Raw genomic sequence first — 16,736 nt, 5'->3', positions numbered from 1 at the left:
CATGATTGAGAGGAATGCATTGGAAAAGCTGTTTTGACCTGTCCACTGTTAGAGCAGTCATTTCAAGGAAGGGGGAAGACGGATGTCTTGTAATTCATGCATGTAAGGGTTAAAGCACAGGCTACAGTATTCTCTTTTGAATAGGATTTTGTGTCTGTTAAGCCACCAATGTTTGTATGACACTCAAGTGCATGAAATGTTTGTTGTTTAAATCAACATTTTATTGGAAGTGAGCAAGAAAGTCTTCTGTCCTTAATGCAATAAAGTGAGAAGATAACAAAATTGCATCAGCTCACAATATTAAGGCAACCAGCTGCACAGCCTTTCTAAGTAAACTCAGCTTGTTTGTACAAGTTCTATTCACACATACTTAAAATCAATGCAATGTTTAAAAAATTGTGTTAAGACAACCCAGGAATTCAAGTCCTCGTAATATAAACCTTTAAGTCCATGCAATGTTTAATCTCATGTTAATTCAACTTAGAAATGAAATTACTCATTGCATTTGCTGGGCAAGAAATCTTGATGGAAGCAATCATTAATTCTAGTTTATCCAACATTGTGCCCAAAAGTTGACTATACTGTGCAGCTGGTTGCCTTAACTTTATTCAACTTCCAATTTTTTAAAGTCAATTATCTTGTTTGATATCTTTCTCTAATTGTTTGATGGTCCACATGTGTTTTCTTATTGGTGCTCTCCTCCACAGCCAAAAACTTCTTCCAGTGCTGGCGGAGACGAGGTCCCTCTGAGAAGGCTGTGTCCTGGAGTCGGGATGGGGCTGTCTGGGGTGGCGTCATCATTCTTTGTTCCAGTGTTGGCATCTCTCCAGTGGCATTTAATACCGGTCCGCGACGAAGTCAAACTCCTGGAACAAGTCCTGCTCCTCCGGGCTGAGGACCCTGGAGCCATGACTGAGGACTGGGGCTTCAGATGTTAAATCATCACCCACATCCTTGTGCTCTCTGACGGTGGGCACAAATGGAGGCGTTACCCTCTGTGCCTCCAGCCCAGGCCAGTCCACGCTCCTGAAGAAGGCGTGCTGCATCACGTCTTGGGCGCCTCGCTCTCCGGCCCCGAGCCGCCAAGCAGGATTCTTGCTCATCAGCCTTGTCATGACGGAGACTGCTTCGTTTGACAGGTGCTGGGGGAATGGCACTGGATCATTCACGATACTCTCGTACAGATCCCGCTCATTGGCTCCGGTAAAAGGACAATCGCCCACCATCATCTCAAAGAGCAGGACCCCCAGTGCCCACCAATCAACTGCACGGGTGTAGGACTCCTCCGACAGGACTTCTGGAGCAAGGAAGTCAGGAGTCCCGCAGAACGAACTCGTCCGGTCACTTACACCCATATTTTCCTTGCACAGACCAAAGTCCGCAATCTTCACGAAGCCTCGTCTGTCCATCAGCAGGTTGGGCAGCTTCAGATCCCTGTGTGCGATATTGTGCCTGTGCAGGAAATCCACCCCCAACACCACACAAGCAGCACTGAATACAGCCCGGGGCTCTGAGATCGCTTCTCCGTCCAGCGTGAGGTCTCCCCCTGCGACGTACTCCATGATGAAGACCAAGTGCTCCTCAGTCTGGAAGGAGCCGTAGAAGTTCACCAAGAAAGGGTGGTGCACGCTGCTCACAGTCTGCAAGACGCTCCTCTCACACATGAGGCTTGCAACATCTTGACTGTCAACAGCCCCTCTTTTTTGAATGGCCTTGAGGGCAAATCTTTGGGTCGTTCTTCTCGACTCGGCAAGCAGCACCTTTCCAAATGCGCCGCGCCCTAGAACAGCGACACATTTGAAATCCTCCAGACAACAATAAAATTGCCCCGTCACATCTGGCTGTGGGAGATCGAGGTCTAGACCATCTTCGAGACGCTTCTCCAGATCTTCAAACTCCTCCAGGTCTTCAATCTCCTTCTCCAGCTGCTCAAACTCCTGCATCTCCAGGTGTTCATTCTCCTCCTTCTGCAGACGTTCAAACTCGACCTCCCGATGTTCATTTTCTTCCAGATATTCAAACTCCTCCTCCGCCGCTGGGCTGTGTGTTTTTTGCAGCTGCTCTCCAGCACATTCCTCCGTGTCGGTACTGGGGTCGGGCTTGTTCTTGCGCGACTTATACCAATACCAGCCCATAAGCACCAGCGCTGCTGGAAAAACTAGCGGCAGGATTCTCCCCTGAAAAAACATTTTCTCTGGTAGATGGTCCAAGAACAGGCGGGTCGCTAAGGCGTGTCGTGGGTCGTCAACTCTGTCAGGTGAGCTCAGGATCTGAATGCTTCGGCTCAAGCAGCGCTATTTATGTATCGGGACCCAGTGTGACGTCATAGCGTTCACGTCGCCATGGTGACGTGTGGGGCACAGTTCGCTCGCGGATCTCCTCCGCTGTCTCGGGGAAAGGACGCATCTGGCCCAGGGCCGCCTCAACTAATATGTGACGCTGCTGGGCCGGTGTAAACTTGCACCCGTGTTTTAAAGTGTTCGATGCGGCCTGTCTGTCAATATGAGCGCAGCGGCCCTGGGCGGAGAAACGCGTCATGAGTGACGCATCTCAAGCCACGCAAAATAAAATACCGGCACCGACAGTATAGCTCAGACGACTGGACTGTATTCATTTCACTCTCTGTCACGTCTATCAGCCATATGTGCGCACATGCACTGGTGAATGTCGCTCACATGTGCACAGAGAAACGCAGAGGCGAGTGAGTGCTAGTGAAGCAGCGCACACTTGTCTTCAGTGACTGTATTGGTCGAGTCTGCAGTGTGAACACAGTGTCTGACTGCAGTGACAGCGCTGCGCTCATCAGCTGTCAATGCGCTGTGAAACTGAGCGCGACGCGTAGGGACTAATCCGAATTAGGCATGAAACCATATGAAGTGAACCGCAGCGTGTTTCCATGAAAGCAATGAGACGACACCGGCTGTGTGTTTTGCATTCCGATATACAATTATATATGTAATGCAAACATATAGCAGTTGGGAGACTTGCAAACTAAATCTGTGTCTCTTTGTTCAGCATTTGAAACAGAAGCAGATAGAGGTCCAAACGCATGCGCAATGGGATTTTCTCAATCTGAACTGAGTCATGGGCTGAAGGCTCAGACTGCGAGCACATTGTGTGGCTGTGCATTTGCTGTTGCTACATGCTAAAGAGCATGTCATTTAAACCCCCATCTCCTTCCACATGAGGGAAACATGTTGGAGGGAACACTTTTCTGTGTGTCCAGATCTTGTGTTTGAGATGCTTTTCGTGCTGTGGGCTGTATAGGACGCTGTGCAAGGTCGCAGGATGGTCGGTGACAAAGCAGCGGCCTGGCAGCGCTGTGACAACGTGGACACAAGTGTGCAAACTGTGCGCTCAATTGCGCCTGAGCATCCTGCCGCTCAGACACTATCTGAACAGACAGGCTACACTGGACACATGTCCGTAGTTTTCAATGTGAATTAACTGTAATAATGAAGGTTGCAATATGTTTCTCATTCTTTAATGACAAACTACCGTATAATCAGTGTTCACAACTGTAAACACATATTACAGACTTTCCGTAAACGATGATAATTCATGTTGAAAACGTTTTTTTTTTACTTGAATGTTAAACCACTGTAAATAAACGGTTAAGGACTGTAACACATTTAAAAGTGTTACAATTTGAAGGTTTATTCAGCATACAATTAAAGTGGAGAAATTATTTTAAAATCTAATGTTGAAATATTATGTGTATATAGCTGTAGACTATAAAACAGTTTACAATGGATGTGTTACAGTTGATGTGTCCTTAAACCTGATGTTACAGCTGAATTACCTGTCTGATACAAGAATCAACACATTTAACTCAAATACGAGCACACACACGGGTGGTGGGATTAGCTCCAATCTGGACTGTTATTAACATTCAGCAAGTCTTCATTTTGTAGTTCTAATTATTAATGCTCATCACCTCCTGTGAAACTGTACGCTCTCATAAAGTGCCACTGAATGATCTGTATTGTGTTGCATGCTTCTCTGTGTTGTCAAAGCTGTTTATGCCCATTATTATTGATTTATTGATTTATTCATGTTGCAGGTCAGTCTTAACTTAAACAGTTATGGCAACACAGAGAAATACGCAACAACAAAAAACAATGTAATTCCCCTGTAATACCAGACAGAAACCCACCTCTGGCAAAGCGTAGCTTGATAACTGTATCACAAGCCTGCATAGCTGTGACCTGGTCATATACTAACAGTGATCTTACATCTTCAACAACAGTGAAACTGCTTTCAAAATGATGAAGAGAATCTGCATAAAAACTATAAAACCCTGATACATATTTTCACACAGATCAGTCTTTTTTCCAAAATAATGGGGTAATAACGTGAACAGCTTCTTTCACTGTCAAACTCCATGATGGTCAACATCTGGGGAAGCTGCTGCAAGAGTTCAAAGTTCAACAGGGGGGACAGTGAGAGTCGCTGCACTTCTCTGTAAATTCTGCCGACTGCTGTAAATACATGTCTTTTAGTTTGAAAATCAATGTTGCATTGTGTTCTGGATTGGTATTTGTGTAATGTTATAATGCGGATATTTTTCTAAAGCAATTGAGGAAATGAAATAATGAAGTTAAATGATTGAACTTTTAAAAAGAATAGTGTTAAACTACTGTCAATTAAATTGGAACATTAACAATTGTTAATTGTCCCATTTAATTGACAGTAGTTTAACATTTATAATAATCATAATAGGGGAGAAAAAAAGTTAGCTCTGATGAACCTGGGAAATAAAAGTTTTTGTAATATAATTTGCTTTTTATTTTCGAGGCCAAAATCGGATTTTGCATGTAATATCTGAATAAAAATCATATTTAAACCGTCTCCAAATGTATATATAATTGTATTGATACTCAGTGTTTGGCGGGTTTTTTGGCCAATCAGATGATGCTCAGTCTGGCGCCAAGGCTTTGCAAGGGAATGGAAAGATGCTGTTTCTTTAGTGTACGTTTTGTGTGGAGAGAAAAAAGTCACCACGAATAACCAAGATTTCTTTTAAAAGTAAGAGGATAAAGAAAACGTAATTAAACATCAAAGGCTGAATCCTATATCGGTGAGTGAGCTGAAAATACTACATTTTGCAATTAGGAAGAAACACTTGGGTGTTTTAAGTCAATATTGAAAAGGCTGTGAAGTCATTTGTCTACTAGTTTTACCTTCATCCACACAGTTTCGGGGTTGTTTTCAAGGTCGTGAAAGTGCTGGCGGTTTGTGAATATATGTCTTTGAAATGTGCTAATCAGTGTCATCATAACTCAATGTGACATCAGTCCGCCGGTTGGAGCCGGTTGGTCGAGTGTGAGCCGCCGACACGCTGCCGTTTTACAGAGAGCGGCTCCGTGACGTTGAATATGCGCTGCGCTTAAAACAAGGCCCGCATTGCGCAGCATGCAGGGTTTGCGACAAAAACAGGCACGTTTTCACCCTGACAGTCTGCGCTGCTTATGCCAAAGGTAAACGGCAGGGAATCGTCCGTCATTTCTAGACGGAATGGCCACTGCAGGCATGTGTTTGACGGTTTGCTGACGATTCCTGTTTCTGTGCGCAGTCATGTATGTGCACATGAGCGTCATGTGTGCGCCTGCGCTGTCTGTGCGTTATTAACACTTACACAAGAGTGTATAGGTTTTCTACAAGTACATAATACAATAATTGTGCTTGTGTATTTAAATAATCAACGTACATTTGACAAAATAAACATATAAAAGTACCAGAATACGACAGAATAAGCCTTTATTTTTCACACATGCACGGCAATAAGCACAACCGCCACCAAGAGACGGAATAATGAGAATAACTTGCATATGTGTATTCAATTGATCATTATTGTACACGAAGTACAGTCAATAAACATTGATTTCATTAGAATTGAATTATTAGAAAGATAGATTGATAGAATATGCTTTTTTCAGACAAGACAGGGAAAAAGCAGAACAACCGCAACAAAACGACAGAGAGACACTGACACTGATGGAGAGGAGTGTCATTCAGAAAAATCAAACTATAAAGTTTGTAAAATTAGGTAATCGCTTAACCCTAGCAAAACAAAATCATTTGTCCAGTACAAGGTATTTACTATATATATACATGTATATATATACACCGATGAACCATAACATTATGACCTCCTGCCTAATATTGTGAGCCTTGGCCGCCCATGACCCTGTCGCCGGTTCACCGCTTTTCCTTCCTTGGACACTTTTGACAGGTACTGACCACCGCAGACCGGGAACAGCCCACAAGAGCTGCAGTTTGGAGATGCTCTGACCCAGTCGTCTAGCCATCACAGTGTGGCCCTTGTCAAAGCCGCTCAGATCCTCACACTTGCCCATTTTTCCTGCTTCTAACACATCAACTTTGAGGACAAAATGTTCACTTGCTGCCTAATATATCCCACCCACTGACAGGTGCCATGATAACAAGATTATCAGTGTTATTCACTTCACCTGTCAGTGGTCATCATGTTATGGCTGATCGGTGTATGCTCTGTATATATATATATATATATATAGAGAGAGAGAGAGAGAGAGATGGATAGATAGGTTATATCCTTAACCTAGTAAACGGTAATGGTCTTTATGTTATGGAATCTCCCTCCGCTATAATGACTTTGCATTAGTATCTGCTTTGTTATTTTTTATTTTTTTAAATGTGTATATATATATTGGACATGTTGTTGCTTTAGTATTCGTATTCAATTATTATAATGTGTAATTCCATTTTAAAAATAAAAAGCACAGGTAAATCAGAGACTTGAAACAATTCACACTTGTTTTTTTTTAAATAATAGTATATTTTAACCCTGTATCTGCTGTGGTTTTGGAGATACTTATTTTTTTCAATGATTCGCAAGTAAATCATAGGTTTTGATTGAATTCACATTCATGTCGGGGAGAGCGAGTCAACAATCAAACTATGATACGCCAAGCTGACTTTACCGCGGTCTGCAACCAGCGCTTGTAGTGTTAATGAATGCATCATATCATAGAAACCTCTTACTTTGCTTATTGCACACAGTTGATTATAACTCTATGCAAACGTTTTTTTTTACCCAAATCATCTCGGCCGGATGAAACCTGCTGGAGGGCCGTATCTTTGACACCCTGCTTTAAGGTCTGTCAGCCTGGATTGCCCCCATGTTTAGGTCACAACCTTTTTAAAGCAATTGTTTCCTTTGACACTGCTTTGTATATCAAGTACTTCACTAAGAAAAAGAAATGGTTTCCTTATTCACTGTTCAATCGACACATTGTTCAATTTAAATATCTTGGATATGACTGCGATACAATGCCTTCTGAAGTTGATCCCAAAGGTGGTAAGCTGGGTGGTCAGGCAGTGCAGAACTGGTGTTTGTTCAAACTTTTGCCTGTTCTTATAGGTGACAAAATCTCTGATTTTGAGGACCATGTATGGCAGCTGTTTTTGCAACTTAAAGACATCGTGGAATTGATATGTGCTCAAGCAATATCAGCATCAGAAGTTGACTACTTAAATGAAATCATTCAGGAATATCTTGAAACGAGAAAAGAACTGTTTCCTGATATGAAGTTAAGACCCAAACATCAATACCTTCGACATGACTCATGGCTAATACTTCAATTTGGCCCATTGATCAGACTGTGGACATTGAGATTTGAAAGGAAACGATCTTACTTCAAGAGATGTGTCAGACAGTCTGAATTTGAACAATGTGTGCAAAACACTTGCTGATAGGCATCACGTTTTTCAAGCTTATCTTTCCTTTGGCTCATTTTTTCCTGCAGTTACAAGTTAGGGAAGGAACTCCATTTAGCAGTGTTGTGTACAGTGATGCTGTGCTTGCTGCTGTAAGACAGTTCGGATTTACCGAGTGAAATTCGAAAATGGTCATGCATGTTCAGTTTAAAGGAACATTGTTTGTAGTGACAGACTTTGATGACACTTGAGTTTGGAGAAATTGTGTTGGCTAAGGTTAAGGAGAAAAGCTCTCTCTTTTTGGTTGTGAAGGTATTTCTTTCAGAGTACCTTCCACATTTCCACTTGTTTGCTGTGAAAGGGCAAAGTGAAGTAATGCGGTCCATAAATGTCAATGATCTTCTGGACTTTTGCCCTCTGCCAGCGTACACATTTGAAAACTCCCGGGTGATTCCTTTGAAACACAGCATTATGCGAAAGGTTTAAGTTTGACAAATGTGAAGTGTTCTAAACAAAACAATTGTTGTGTGTTTTTTGGATATTTCAGAGAAATTCCCCTAGAAGGAATTCCAGAACGCAACTTGGCGACTTGATTCATGAGAAGACGTCTCTCTGCATGCATGAAGCGGGCTTGGCAGCCATCCAATTGAGATTCATTGTAAACTTGTGGTGCCTTTGCAAAACCGGAATATAACGTGGTTGTCTGTGCCGTCGCTGCTTTCTTGTGGGTTTGAAGACAAAATACAATAGTGTAGACGGGGCCTTTCAACAAATCTGAAATCACATTTAGATTCTCAAGAACAAATGACTTCATTGCAATTGCCACCAAAGAAAGGGCATCTGAATAAAAAATGCAATTATACTTGTTTGACCTAAAACAAGAATAAATAACTTCATAAAAACGGACCATTTAAAAACAATAATATTGAGAATAAGGTGCAGGTGAGAAGATCTAAGGCCAAGAACTTTACCAGGGGGTCTCTCTCTCTCCTCTGACCAGGTGCTTCACGGCCCCATCCTGCAGAGAGACGGAGCGCACGGTGCAGATCTCGCTGTCAGCGATGAACACGCAGTTCCAGGGCTCCTCGGGCGCGGGGGCCAGGCCTGAAGGCTGCGCAAACCCGGCTTTGTGAGGGTAGGCGTTGTTCCTGTTCTCTTCATTTCCACTTCCAGCAAAACAGACACAGGTCCCTTTTTTTGACTCGCTGGCAAGCAAAAAACATTTTTCCATTTGATCCATTTGTGTGTTTACATTTATATACTATATTATTTATTATTGTTGTTATTTTTTGATATGGGGGGGCACTTGTTCAAGAAGCCTGGGCCTGTATCCATGAATCATGCATGTATTGAATTTCCTGAACCCAGAACATTGGACCACAGCGTATATGATTTATTCTGCTAGAATTAGAGATTTCTGTACACTGTAGAATACGCACGCAGTTAAGTTGGTATGACGGTCAATGTTTGAAAGCATTTATGGTTTTAATGTTGGAGAGCTTCTTAATATCTGGAGTTCTGCTACAAATCATACAAAAGAGCCTTGATTCCTGAAGAGTTATACCGAGTGTGTTGTAGGATGAACTATATAGGAGTGCCTCTGCTTACCTTCCTTTTGGACGTTTTCCATCCTCTAAGAAGAGAGCCCAGATTTGATGAGTACCAGCCATGGCAATCCATAACACGTTCTTCTCGTTGTCACCACCTAAGATCAAATGCAAGAAGACCGATTAGCACCGTTACCCAACAAATCGACGAGAACATTTGGTTGGTAATGCTTTCGAGGCATACTTTGTGCATTAAGACTCACTCTGCTTGTTCTGAGCTCAGACATTGTCACTCCTGGATAGCTGCTAAAGATTTCCCTCCCACTTATGTATGCACCACTGTAAAGGGGAAAACATTTGTAGTGTGTAAAAAAGATATATAATGAGAATATAAAACTGAAATATCATAACCCCACCCCCGAGTTAATACTTGGTGGAAGCACCTTACAGCTGTGAGTCTGTTGAGATGAGTCTCTACCAACTTTGCACACCTCGAGTTGACAATATTTGACCATTCATTACAAACCTGTTCAAGCTCTGCCACGTTCTTTGGGGAGTGTTGATGGACAGCAATCTTCAAGTCATGCCACAAACGTTCGATTGGATTCAGGTCAGGCTCTGACAGGGCCCCTCAGGCATGAATTTTCTGTTCCTTAGCCAGCCAGTGTAGTTGTTCTTTGGGTCATTGTCACACCGAAAGGTGAACTTCCCTCCCGGTTTCAGCTTTCCTTTTCCTCAAGGACTTTTCTGTACTTTGATCTATTAATTTCCCCTTCTATCCTGACAAGTGTCCCGCAGTAAGGCTGGTGATCTTTAGGCGAAAAAGTTCAATTTTTGTTCAGTATTTGTTTGCTCACTCCAACACTGAATTTCAGGTGGGCTTTCCTGAGTAGCGTACAGGCCTGATTTCTAGAGCGATGGGACATGGTGAAATAGCCAAACTGCACGAGCTGTCAGCAGTAGGTTACTGTTCCTTAGAAATAAAGTTAATCCGTGCAGCCAGTCGGTATTATTAGCCTACCTGACGTACATCCCAATATTACAAACGGAAAGAAAAGTCCAATAGATAGTCAGAAATTAAGATTAAAGAAGGCAAGACAAGCGAGGCTCAGCCAGGTAAAGAGGGTGAGCAGGTTGGGAGTGCAGAGCAGCAGAGATATGGTCAACACAGGTTAGTGGCTATAGTTAGCAGAAATAGAAATTAGTTCAATTAATAGATTATGAATTGTAATTAAAAGTTTGATCCTCATTGCAAATGCAGCACAGATTTAACTAAGCAATTTTATATGTAGGGCTGTATAAATGTTATTATTTTCAATTTTCTGAATTGATTTTCTTCCCCAATTTCCGTTTAAAAAATATGTGATTTGTGCTTCATACACTGACAGCGACAATTAAGATGGAAAAGCGTGAAAATAGGAGAAGGAAAATACTTAAGAGTTTTATTGGAAAGTCCTTTCAGAAAAAAAGATAACATGAATAAATGGACACTAACAGAACATTGTAAAGAAGAAGGGGGTGGGGGATAATCGGGGTAATAATAATGAATGACAGTGTGCATAAAGGCACTAAGAATATGTCCAAGACCTTTGGGGACAACATGCAGAATGGTCCTCAGTGGTCCATTCAGAGTATCATTACTTTACCCTGTCAGCACATTTTTTATTATTTCAGTGACAAGAGGCACCGTCAAAAATAAACAGATAGAGATAATGCTTTTTCACAGGCGAATAACACTGGATTTATAATATATATATATCTGATGTGCTCATGACTGATATTCCAGGTCAGCATTGCTTTTTTTTAAACAGCACTGCCCCTGCTCCCACACAAGAGCTCTGCAAGTTATGTGACTAACGTGAAAAGTTTCAAATTATAATTTTTTCACATGTATTTGAATTAAATGAAATGAAGATGATGTTTCCAAGGTGGGATGCGGATCAGTGCGTTTCATTACCAGGGGGTACAACTGTTGTGTTGGTTATGTTGTGCTACGACCTGATGATAATCCTTTCCAACACAAATGTTTAAATACCCAGGGTATTGTACAGGAGTAACACCTTTGCTCAGATATCAAGATACGAAGCTACGAATGTAGGTAATGTTTTCAAATCAGATTGATGGGGATCTTTATCATTATTATTTTTGGTATGGAATCCCTTCTCTGTTTGTGTGTGTTTGTACAGTATATGAAACAGTTCCAATCTTTGCTGACTTTTCTGCATAGTGTTTTGATTTGCAGAATAAACTCTTAAAAAACACCAGCTAACCTCATCCATTTTGCCAGAAATATGCAATATGTTTGTTTGAAGACAATAAAGGTTATGCTCCTATCAATTTCTGTATTCCCATAAGCAATTATTTTGTCATGTATGTTGCTGGTTTCCCACCACGTTGTTTATGGAATGTCAGATGTTCTAGAATGTCGAGTTGTTAAGCAACCAGCGACACGAGTCATAACTCGGACTGGATACGAACAGCGAACAGCATCGTTTATATATTGTCGTTGATATTGTCGCCATTTTATTGATATTTTACCATTAAAATATCGAAGACAGCATGGAGAAGGTAAGCTGGAGATCTAATATTAAATGTTTCAATTGTCTTTGGTAACGTGTAAGCAGACAGATGGCGCTGGGACCCTTAAAAGCGCATCAAACCCGTGTGTTAATATGAAGTGCACTGTGCACGTCGTGTTGTTGGGGGTGTTTGCTATGACGTGAAGCTGAGACTCTCCTCTCTAATGCGCTCGATCATTCTCTGCCGCGAAAAAACAGAAGATCGCCGGCGCATCATGAAGGGGGGCGCGATATCTGCTCTCCATCGCGATAATGCAAATCGAAGAAAATACGGACAAATGTGACACTGTCTGCAAGCAGACAGTCGACTGATCACGGCGATACAGAAACCGTTTGGGTAGAAGCGGCACACGGCAGTACGGAGCTCAAAATGTCCGGAGTAAAGTGCGCAGGCGCACGACACACAGCTGGCTTATATCATCGGTCCGGACTTCTGTGTGTTTGATAGGATTTCACACATTATACACAGACTGGTCACACAGGTGTTGTGCACAGAGCAGCCTATGTGCCAGCAGTGCGGACTGATTGGGCTCTGTGCCCGTCTGAGTTTTTCCACATAGCCAATCTGTTGTTGCTGTCTTCATCATTTCTTATTCTTATTGATATATTTTAATTCACATGCCTACAATACACCGTCATTGCTACGCTGCATTTTAATGAATGCCTATAGAAAACTGAAGTGCTGTTACAACAGTTGGAATGTATTCTCTGATGTGATCTGTAACCTTGCCAGCATCAGGATCTGTGCTATAAATGTTATTCCAGCTATTGGATTTGATTTTATGCACATTAAGTTCCTGGTTGACAGGTTGTGAAATATGAGATAGTGACTGTGCTGCATTAGCACATGGCATTATTCGCTTATCTGTGTTATTTGAGCTCCAGTTGTGTTTAGACACCTCTCACAACCTCTCCAGTTGTGTTTAGGACCTCTGGTCCTATCAACACACAAATCAGTACAGTTGTTGTCCACACGCCACTGAAGGGATATGTGGAGATTAAGCGAGCTTTATAAAAAAAGTGCCTTTTTTAGGAGATTTTAGGAGACTTTGCATATTGAAACAACACACAAAAGTAGTTTTTTCATCTTGTTATGTGTATTGTGTTACTCCAAGCTATGTTCTGAGCATATATACAAATTGAAGTGATTTCCTTTCAAATGATACCATTCATATGCATATGATGCAAATATTTACAGAGTTAAGGGCTTTTCAAATGGGGCCAGTCCTTTTAGGATGAAATTCCCATTTTTGACTGCCAGCTTAAGAGGTTAATTATTTGCACTGTGTGTTTCATTAGTATTGAGAACAATGTCCAACTGAGGGTGAAAGTCTTGAACTTTATGACTCAATGGCACCTCCAAATATATTTTAAATTGTACATGGATGTGTACATACAGATAATATGTATGTCTTAAGTAATACAATATTTCTGTGAATCTGGAATAACTTCAGGCAAATTAATTTGGTTTGAACACAATTTCAGGAGTGGGAAGAGTGGCTCCTGTATGGAGTGGACGATCACGGCCTTCTGGGTTACTCCCCCTCGGTGACTGAGTCCAGGGCAGCACAGTGTGGGCACAAGGTCCTGTGGCAATCCCCACATTGTCCCGCTGAGCCCATCAAGATGGATTTTGTAAGCTGGTGACCATGTATTGTATTTTCCTACAATTAACAGACGATGCCATTGAAGGGCACAATTTCTATTACTCTGAAATAACGTGGTGCAAATGAATTTGGTTTGAACACAATTTCAGGACTGGGAGAAGTGGCTCCTTGATGAAGACGATGACCTCGGCCTTCAGGGCTACGCCGCCTCTGTTCCCGACTCACAGTGTGGCCACAAGGTCGTTTGGGAATTGATCCCAGGTCGTCCGGCTGTGCCCAACAAGCCCGCCTCTGTGTGCCGCGTGTCCTCGTCCACGGAGGAGCACAGGGGCCATGAGGAAGGGGGTTGCAGTCAGATGGGAACCCCACAGGGCCATCCTGGCACTGCAGCCCTGGAGGAGGCTTCCTGTGGCCCCTGTGACTCCAGCGTCACACAGCTGGGAGAGGTCTGTGTGGAGAATGCTGCCCACAGTCCCAGTACTCTTCAGCCTGGCCAGGGCCGGCCCCTCAGCAGGATCCCACAATTTCCTGCCGAGCCCGAGAAGCCCACCTCCACCGGAATGATCTTGAAGAGGGTAATGCCTCAGCAGTGCCACGTGGAGCCAGGCGTGCACATCAAGAGGAGGCAGTGGAGGTCCCAGAACCTGCTTTCTGTGTCGTCCCAGGATAGAGAGAGAGGGGAGGAGAGGCCACTGCAGCTCACATCCAGCAGAAAAATGCTGAAGAGGGTGATTCCTCAAGAGTGCCGTGTGGAGCCAGGAATGAAGAAGAGGCAGTGGAGGGATCAGAACCTGGTGTCTGTGTCGTCCCAGGAGAGAGAGAGAGGAGAGGAGAGCCTGCTGCAGCCCACGTCCAGCAGAAAAATGCTGAAGAGGGTGATTCCTCAGCAGTGCCACATGGAGCCAGGAATGAAGAAGAGGCAGTGGAGGGCCCTGGACCACCGCAGCTTACAGAGCCCCCTGCCTGAGAGCAGCTGCACATGACCAGCAGTGCAGAAGGAGGCCAAGCCCTGTGCGGCTCCTGGGTTTAGCAGGACTATTGGCAGCAATTATTAATTAACTCTTAATTAATTAGTTATATCTTAAGCAATAAAAATGTCCCTCTTTTTCTACATTTTAAGTGTTTCTTGGCACCTTCATTTGAGCTGGCCTTTGAATTACAAACTCATTTGCTTTCTTGAATTTTCAACTAAGCTTATTGGAAGAATCAAATTAAACATTTATATATCTGTATGTATATAAACAAAACAGAGTAATAGGTCATGTACAGGTTAGAGCTACAAGCAATCAGTCTTGTTTAGCTCTAAGATTTGTACTGTCCTGATAACCACAAGGGTAAAAACACCTTTTATAAATCAACACACTATTTCAACTGGAGATTCCAGATTTTCTTTTTTCTTGAATATTAAATAAACAAAACACTCTTTTCCCCCAAACTATGAACCATAAATTGTCTAATTGATTGTAAGATGAAAATGTCAGCAAAGATAGGAATTGTTTAATATGCTGTACAAACACATACACAAACTCAGAGAAGGGATTCCATACCAAAAATAATAATGATAAAGACCCCAATGTAGGGAGTGTGAGACATGGGGGTCTCAGGGACGGCCCACTCACACTCCCTGAGAGAAGCACGTGGCTCTCCTCGTGTTGCAGGCGTGCGTCTGCGCAGTCGCTGACGGAGGCAGTGTCGTCATAGAGGTGTTATCGCCTCACATCCACTCAGATGCAGTTAGCAGCAGCTGGAAGAAAAGCCTTTAGGCTTTTATACAGTTGCACCGAAGGTTAGACAGAAGAAAAAAAAGAACTCTTTCAGTATGGTTTTAAGACTTGAAAAGGATACATGCCTTTAAAATTTGCATCTCAAGAAATACCACATCTCTATATTGACATACATCATGAGTTGTTCTTGTTACAATGCAGTCCAGAACATAAACATTTACTTTCTATTAAAACAGTGTATGTATGTATTGCCGGAGAACACAGAAATTGATACTGCCAGGGAGAACAGTCGGGCTGAGACAAGCACCATTGATTTCCACAGTTTGGACAGTTTGTCCTCTAACTCAACAGCTAACGATGACTGGCAGCAACAAAGCTAATTTATGACATGTTTAACACATCTCCCTCTGCACAAATTGAACCTGTCAGTCTTCCTGTCTTCTTCAGAAATATACGATGACAAACTGAGCAGTTTAAGTCTAGGTACCGCAGGTTATAGGTGGAAGATTTGATAAAGCTGTACGTAAATGACCACATTTTACCAGGTGAAAACTAGCCCATTTACAACATATCACCATAAGGATGAAACTCGAAATGATGTGGCCGAGATAAGTTCACTGTTTTGCCATTGAATAGATTTTCACGTCATGATTCAAGAAAATGTTTTGTCCAGTCAAACATAAAATACAAAGCAGGCACGTTTGCAAGAAAACAAGCAGGACAGAGCTTCGCTATTCCCTTCTAGCGTGCATAGTTGTGTGCCATAACTAAAGCCCTCATCATACACTACCGGTCGAGAGCTTTAGAACACCTACATTTTTCCAGTTTTTATTGAAGTTTACATAGTTTAATGTCTCAATGTACTCTGAAATAAAGGCATAGAACAATAAACAATTGGAGCTAAAAAAGAAATCAGTGAATCGTTCTGTTTAACAAAATGTAACCCCTTAAACTGACAAACCCCTCTGGTACCCATTGGACAAAATCTGTGTGCTTCTCTTTAATCCGATGTGCAGTCTTCACTGTTGTGTTGTTTGCCAAGTGTTTGGTATCCCATTACAGATGAGACTCTCAGCTTTCTAGCAATGTGAAGCATTCTCTGATGTGAAAAATATAGGTTTTTATACCCTCCTGCATTCTGAAACGGGGGTGTGGGAGGATACTTGCCCTGAGTAGGAATACAAAATCTCAGAAACTATTGACAATTATGACATATTCTGGAAACAGACAGTCTACTGATCAAAACAAGACCATCCACGTTTTGGTAGAAGCAACACACACCCGTAGAGAGTGTCAAAATGTCAGATGGAGAACTCTGTTTACAGTGTACTGATACACAACGGTTTTACATAATTGGATCTGAACTTGTCTGTGTTTGATAGAACACCCCCTGGGCTCTGAATGATGGCGGGTGACACGGAAACTGTAAATCGGATGTGTTTGACAATGAAACATGCTGATAGCGAAGAGAATAAGCTTTCAAACGATGTGCGCATTGTAGGAATACAGTGTAACTTATATGCACAGGAGCTACGTGTAACACTGCCAAAGAATGCTTAAGAGGGTGTAGTAACACAG

General features: G+C 42.4%; 2 protein-coding genes across 2 annotated transcripts; one reads left to right on the top strand and one right to left on the bottom strand.

Moving 5' to 3' along the window:
* Positions 1-240: 240 nt before the first annotated feature.
* Positions 241-2,135, bottom strand: LOC136716290 (serine/threonine-protein kinase N2-like). The gene has a single exon (XM_066693888.1). It carries the CDS (start codon positions 2,133-2,135, stop codon positions 837-839), a length of 1,299 nt encoding a protein of 432 aa, XP_066549985.1. The 3' UTR covers positions 241-836.
* Positions 2,136-9,239: 7,104 nt separating this feature from the next.
* Positions 9,240-14,524, top strand: LOC136715795 (uncharacterized). The gene is made up of 2 exons (XM_066693177.1): positions 9,240-13,462; positions 13,584-14,524. The coding sequence occupies exons 1-2, from the start codon at positions 13,454-13,456 to the stop codon at positions 14,415-14,417; spliced, it is 843 nt and encodes a 280-aa protein (XP_066549274.1). The 5' UTR covers positions 9,240-13,453; the 3' UTR covers positions 14,418-14,524.
* The last annotated feature ends 2,212 nt before the right edge of the window (positions 14,525-16,736 follow it).

Source organism: Amia ocellicauda, chromosome 20 (genome assembly GCF_036373705.1).
Source record: "Amia ocellicauda isolate fAmiCal2 chromosome 20, fAmiCal2.hap1, whole genome shotgun sequence".
Classification (NCBI taxonomy): domain Eukaryota; kingdom Metazoa; phylum Chordata; class Actinopteri; order Amiiformes; family Amiidae; genus Amia; species Amia ocellicauda.
Note: the sequence above shows the minus strand (reverse complement) of the source record. Positions and strands in the feature narration are given on the sequence as shown.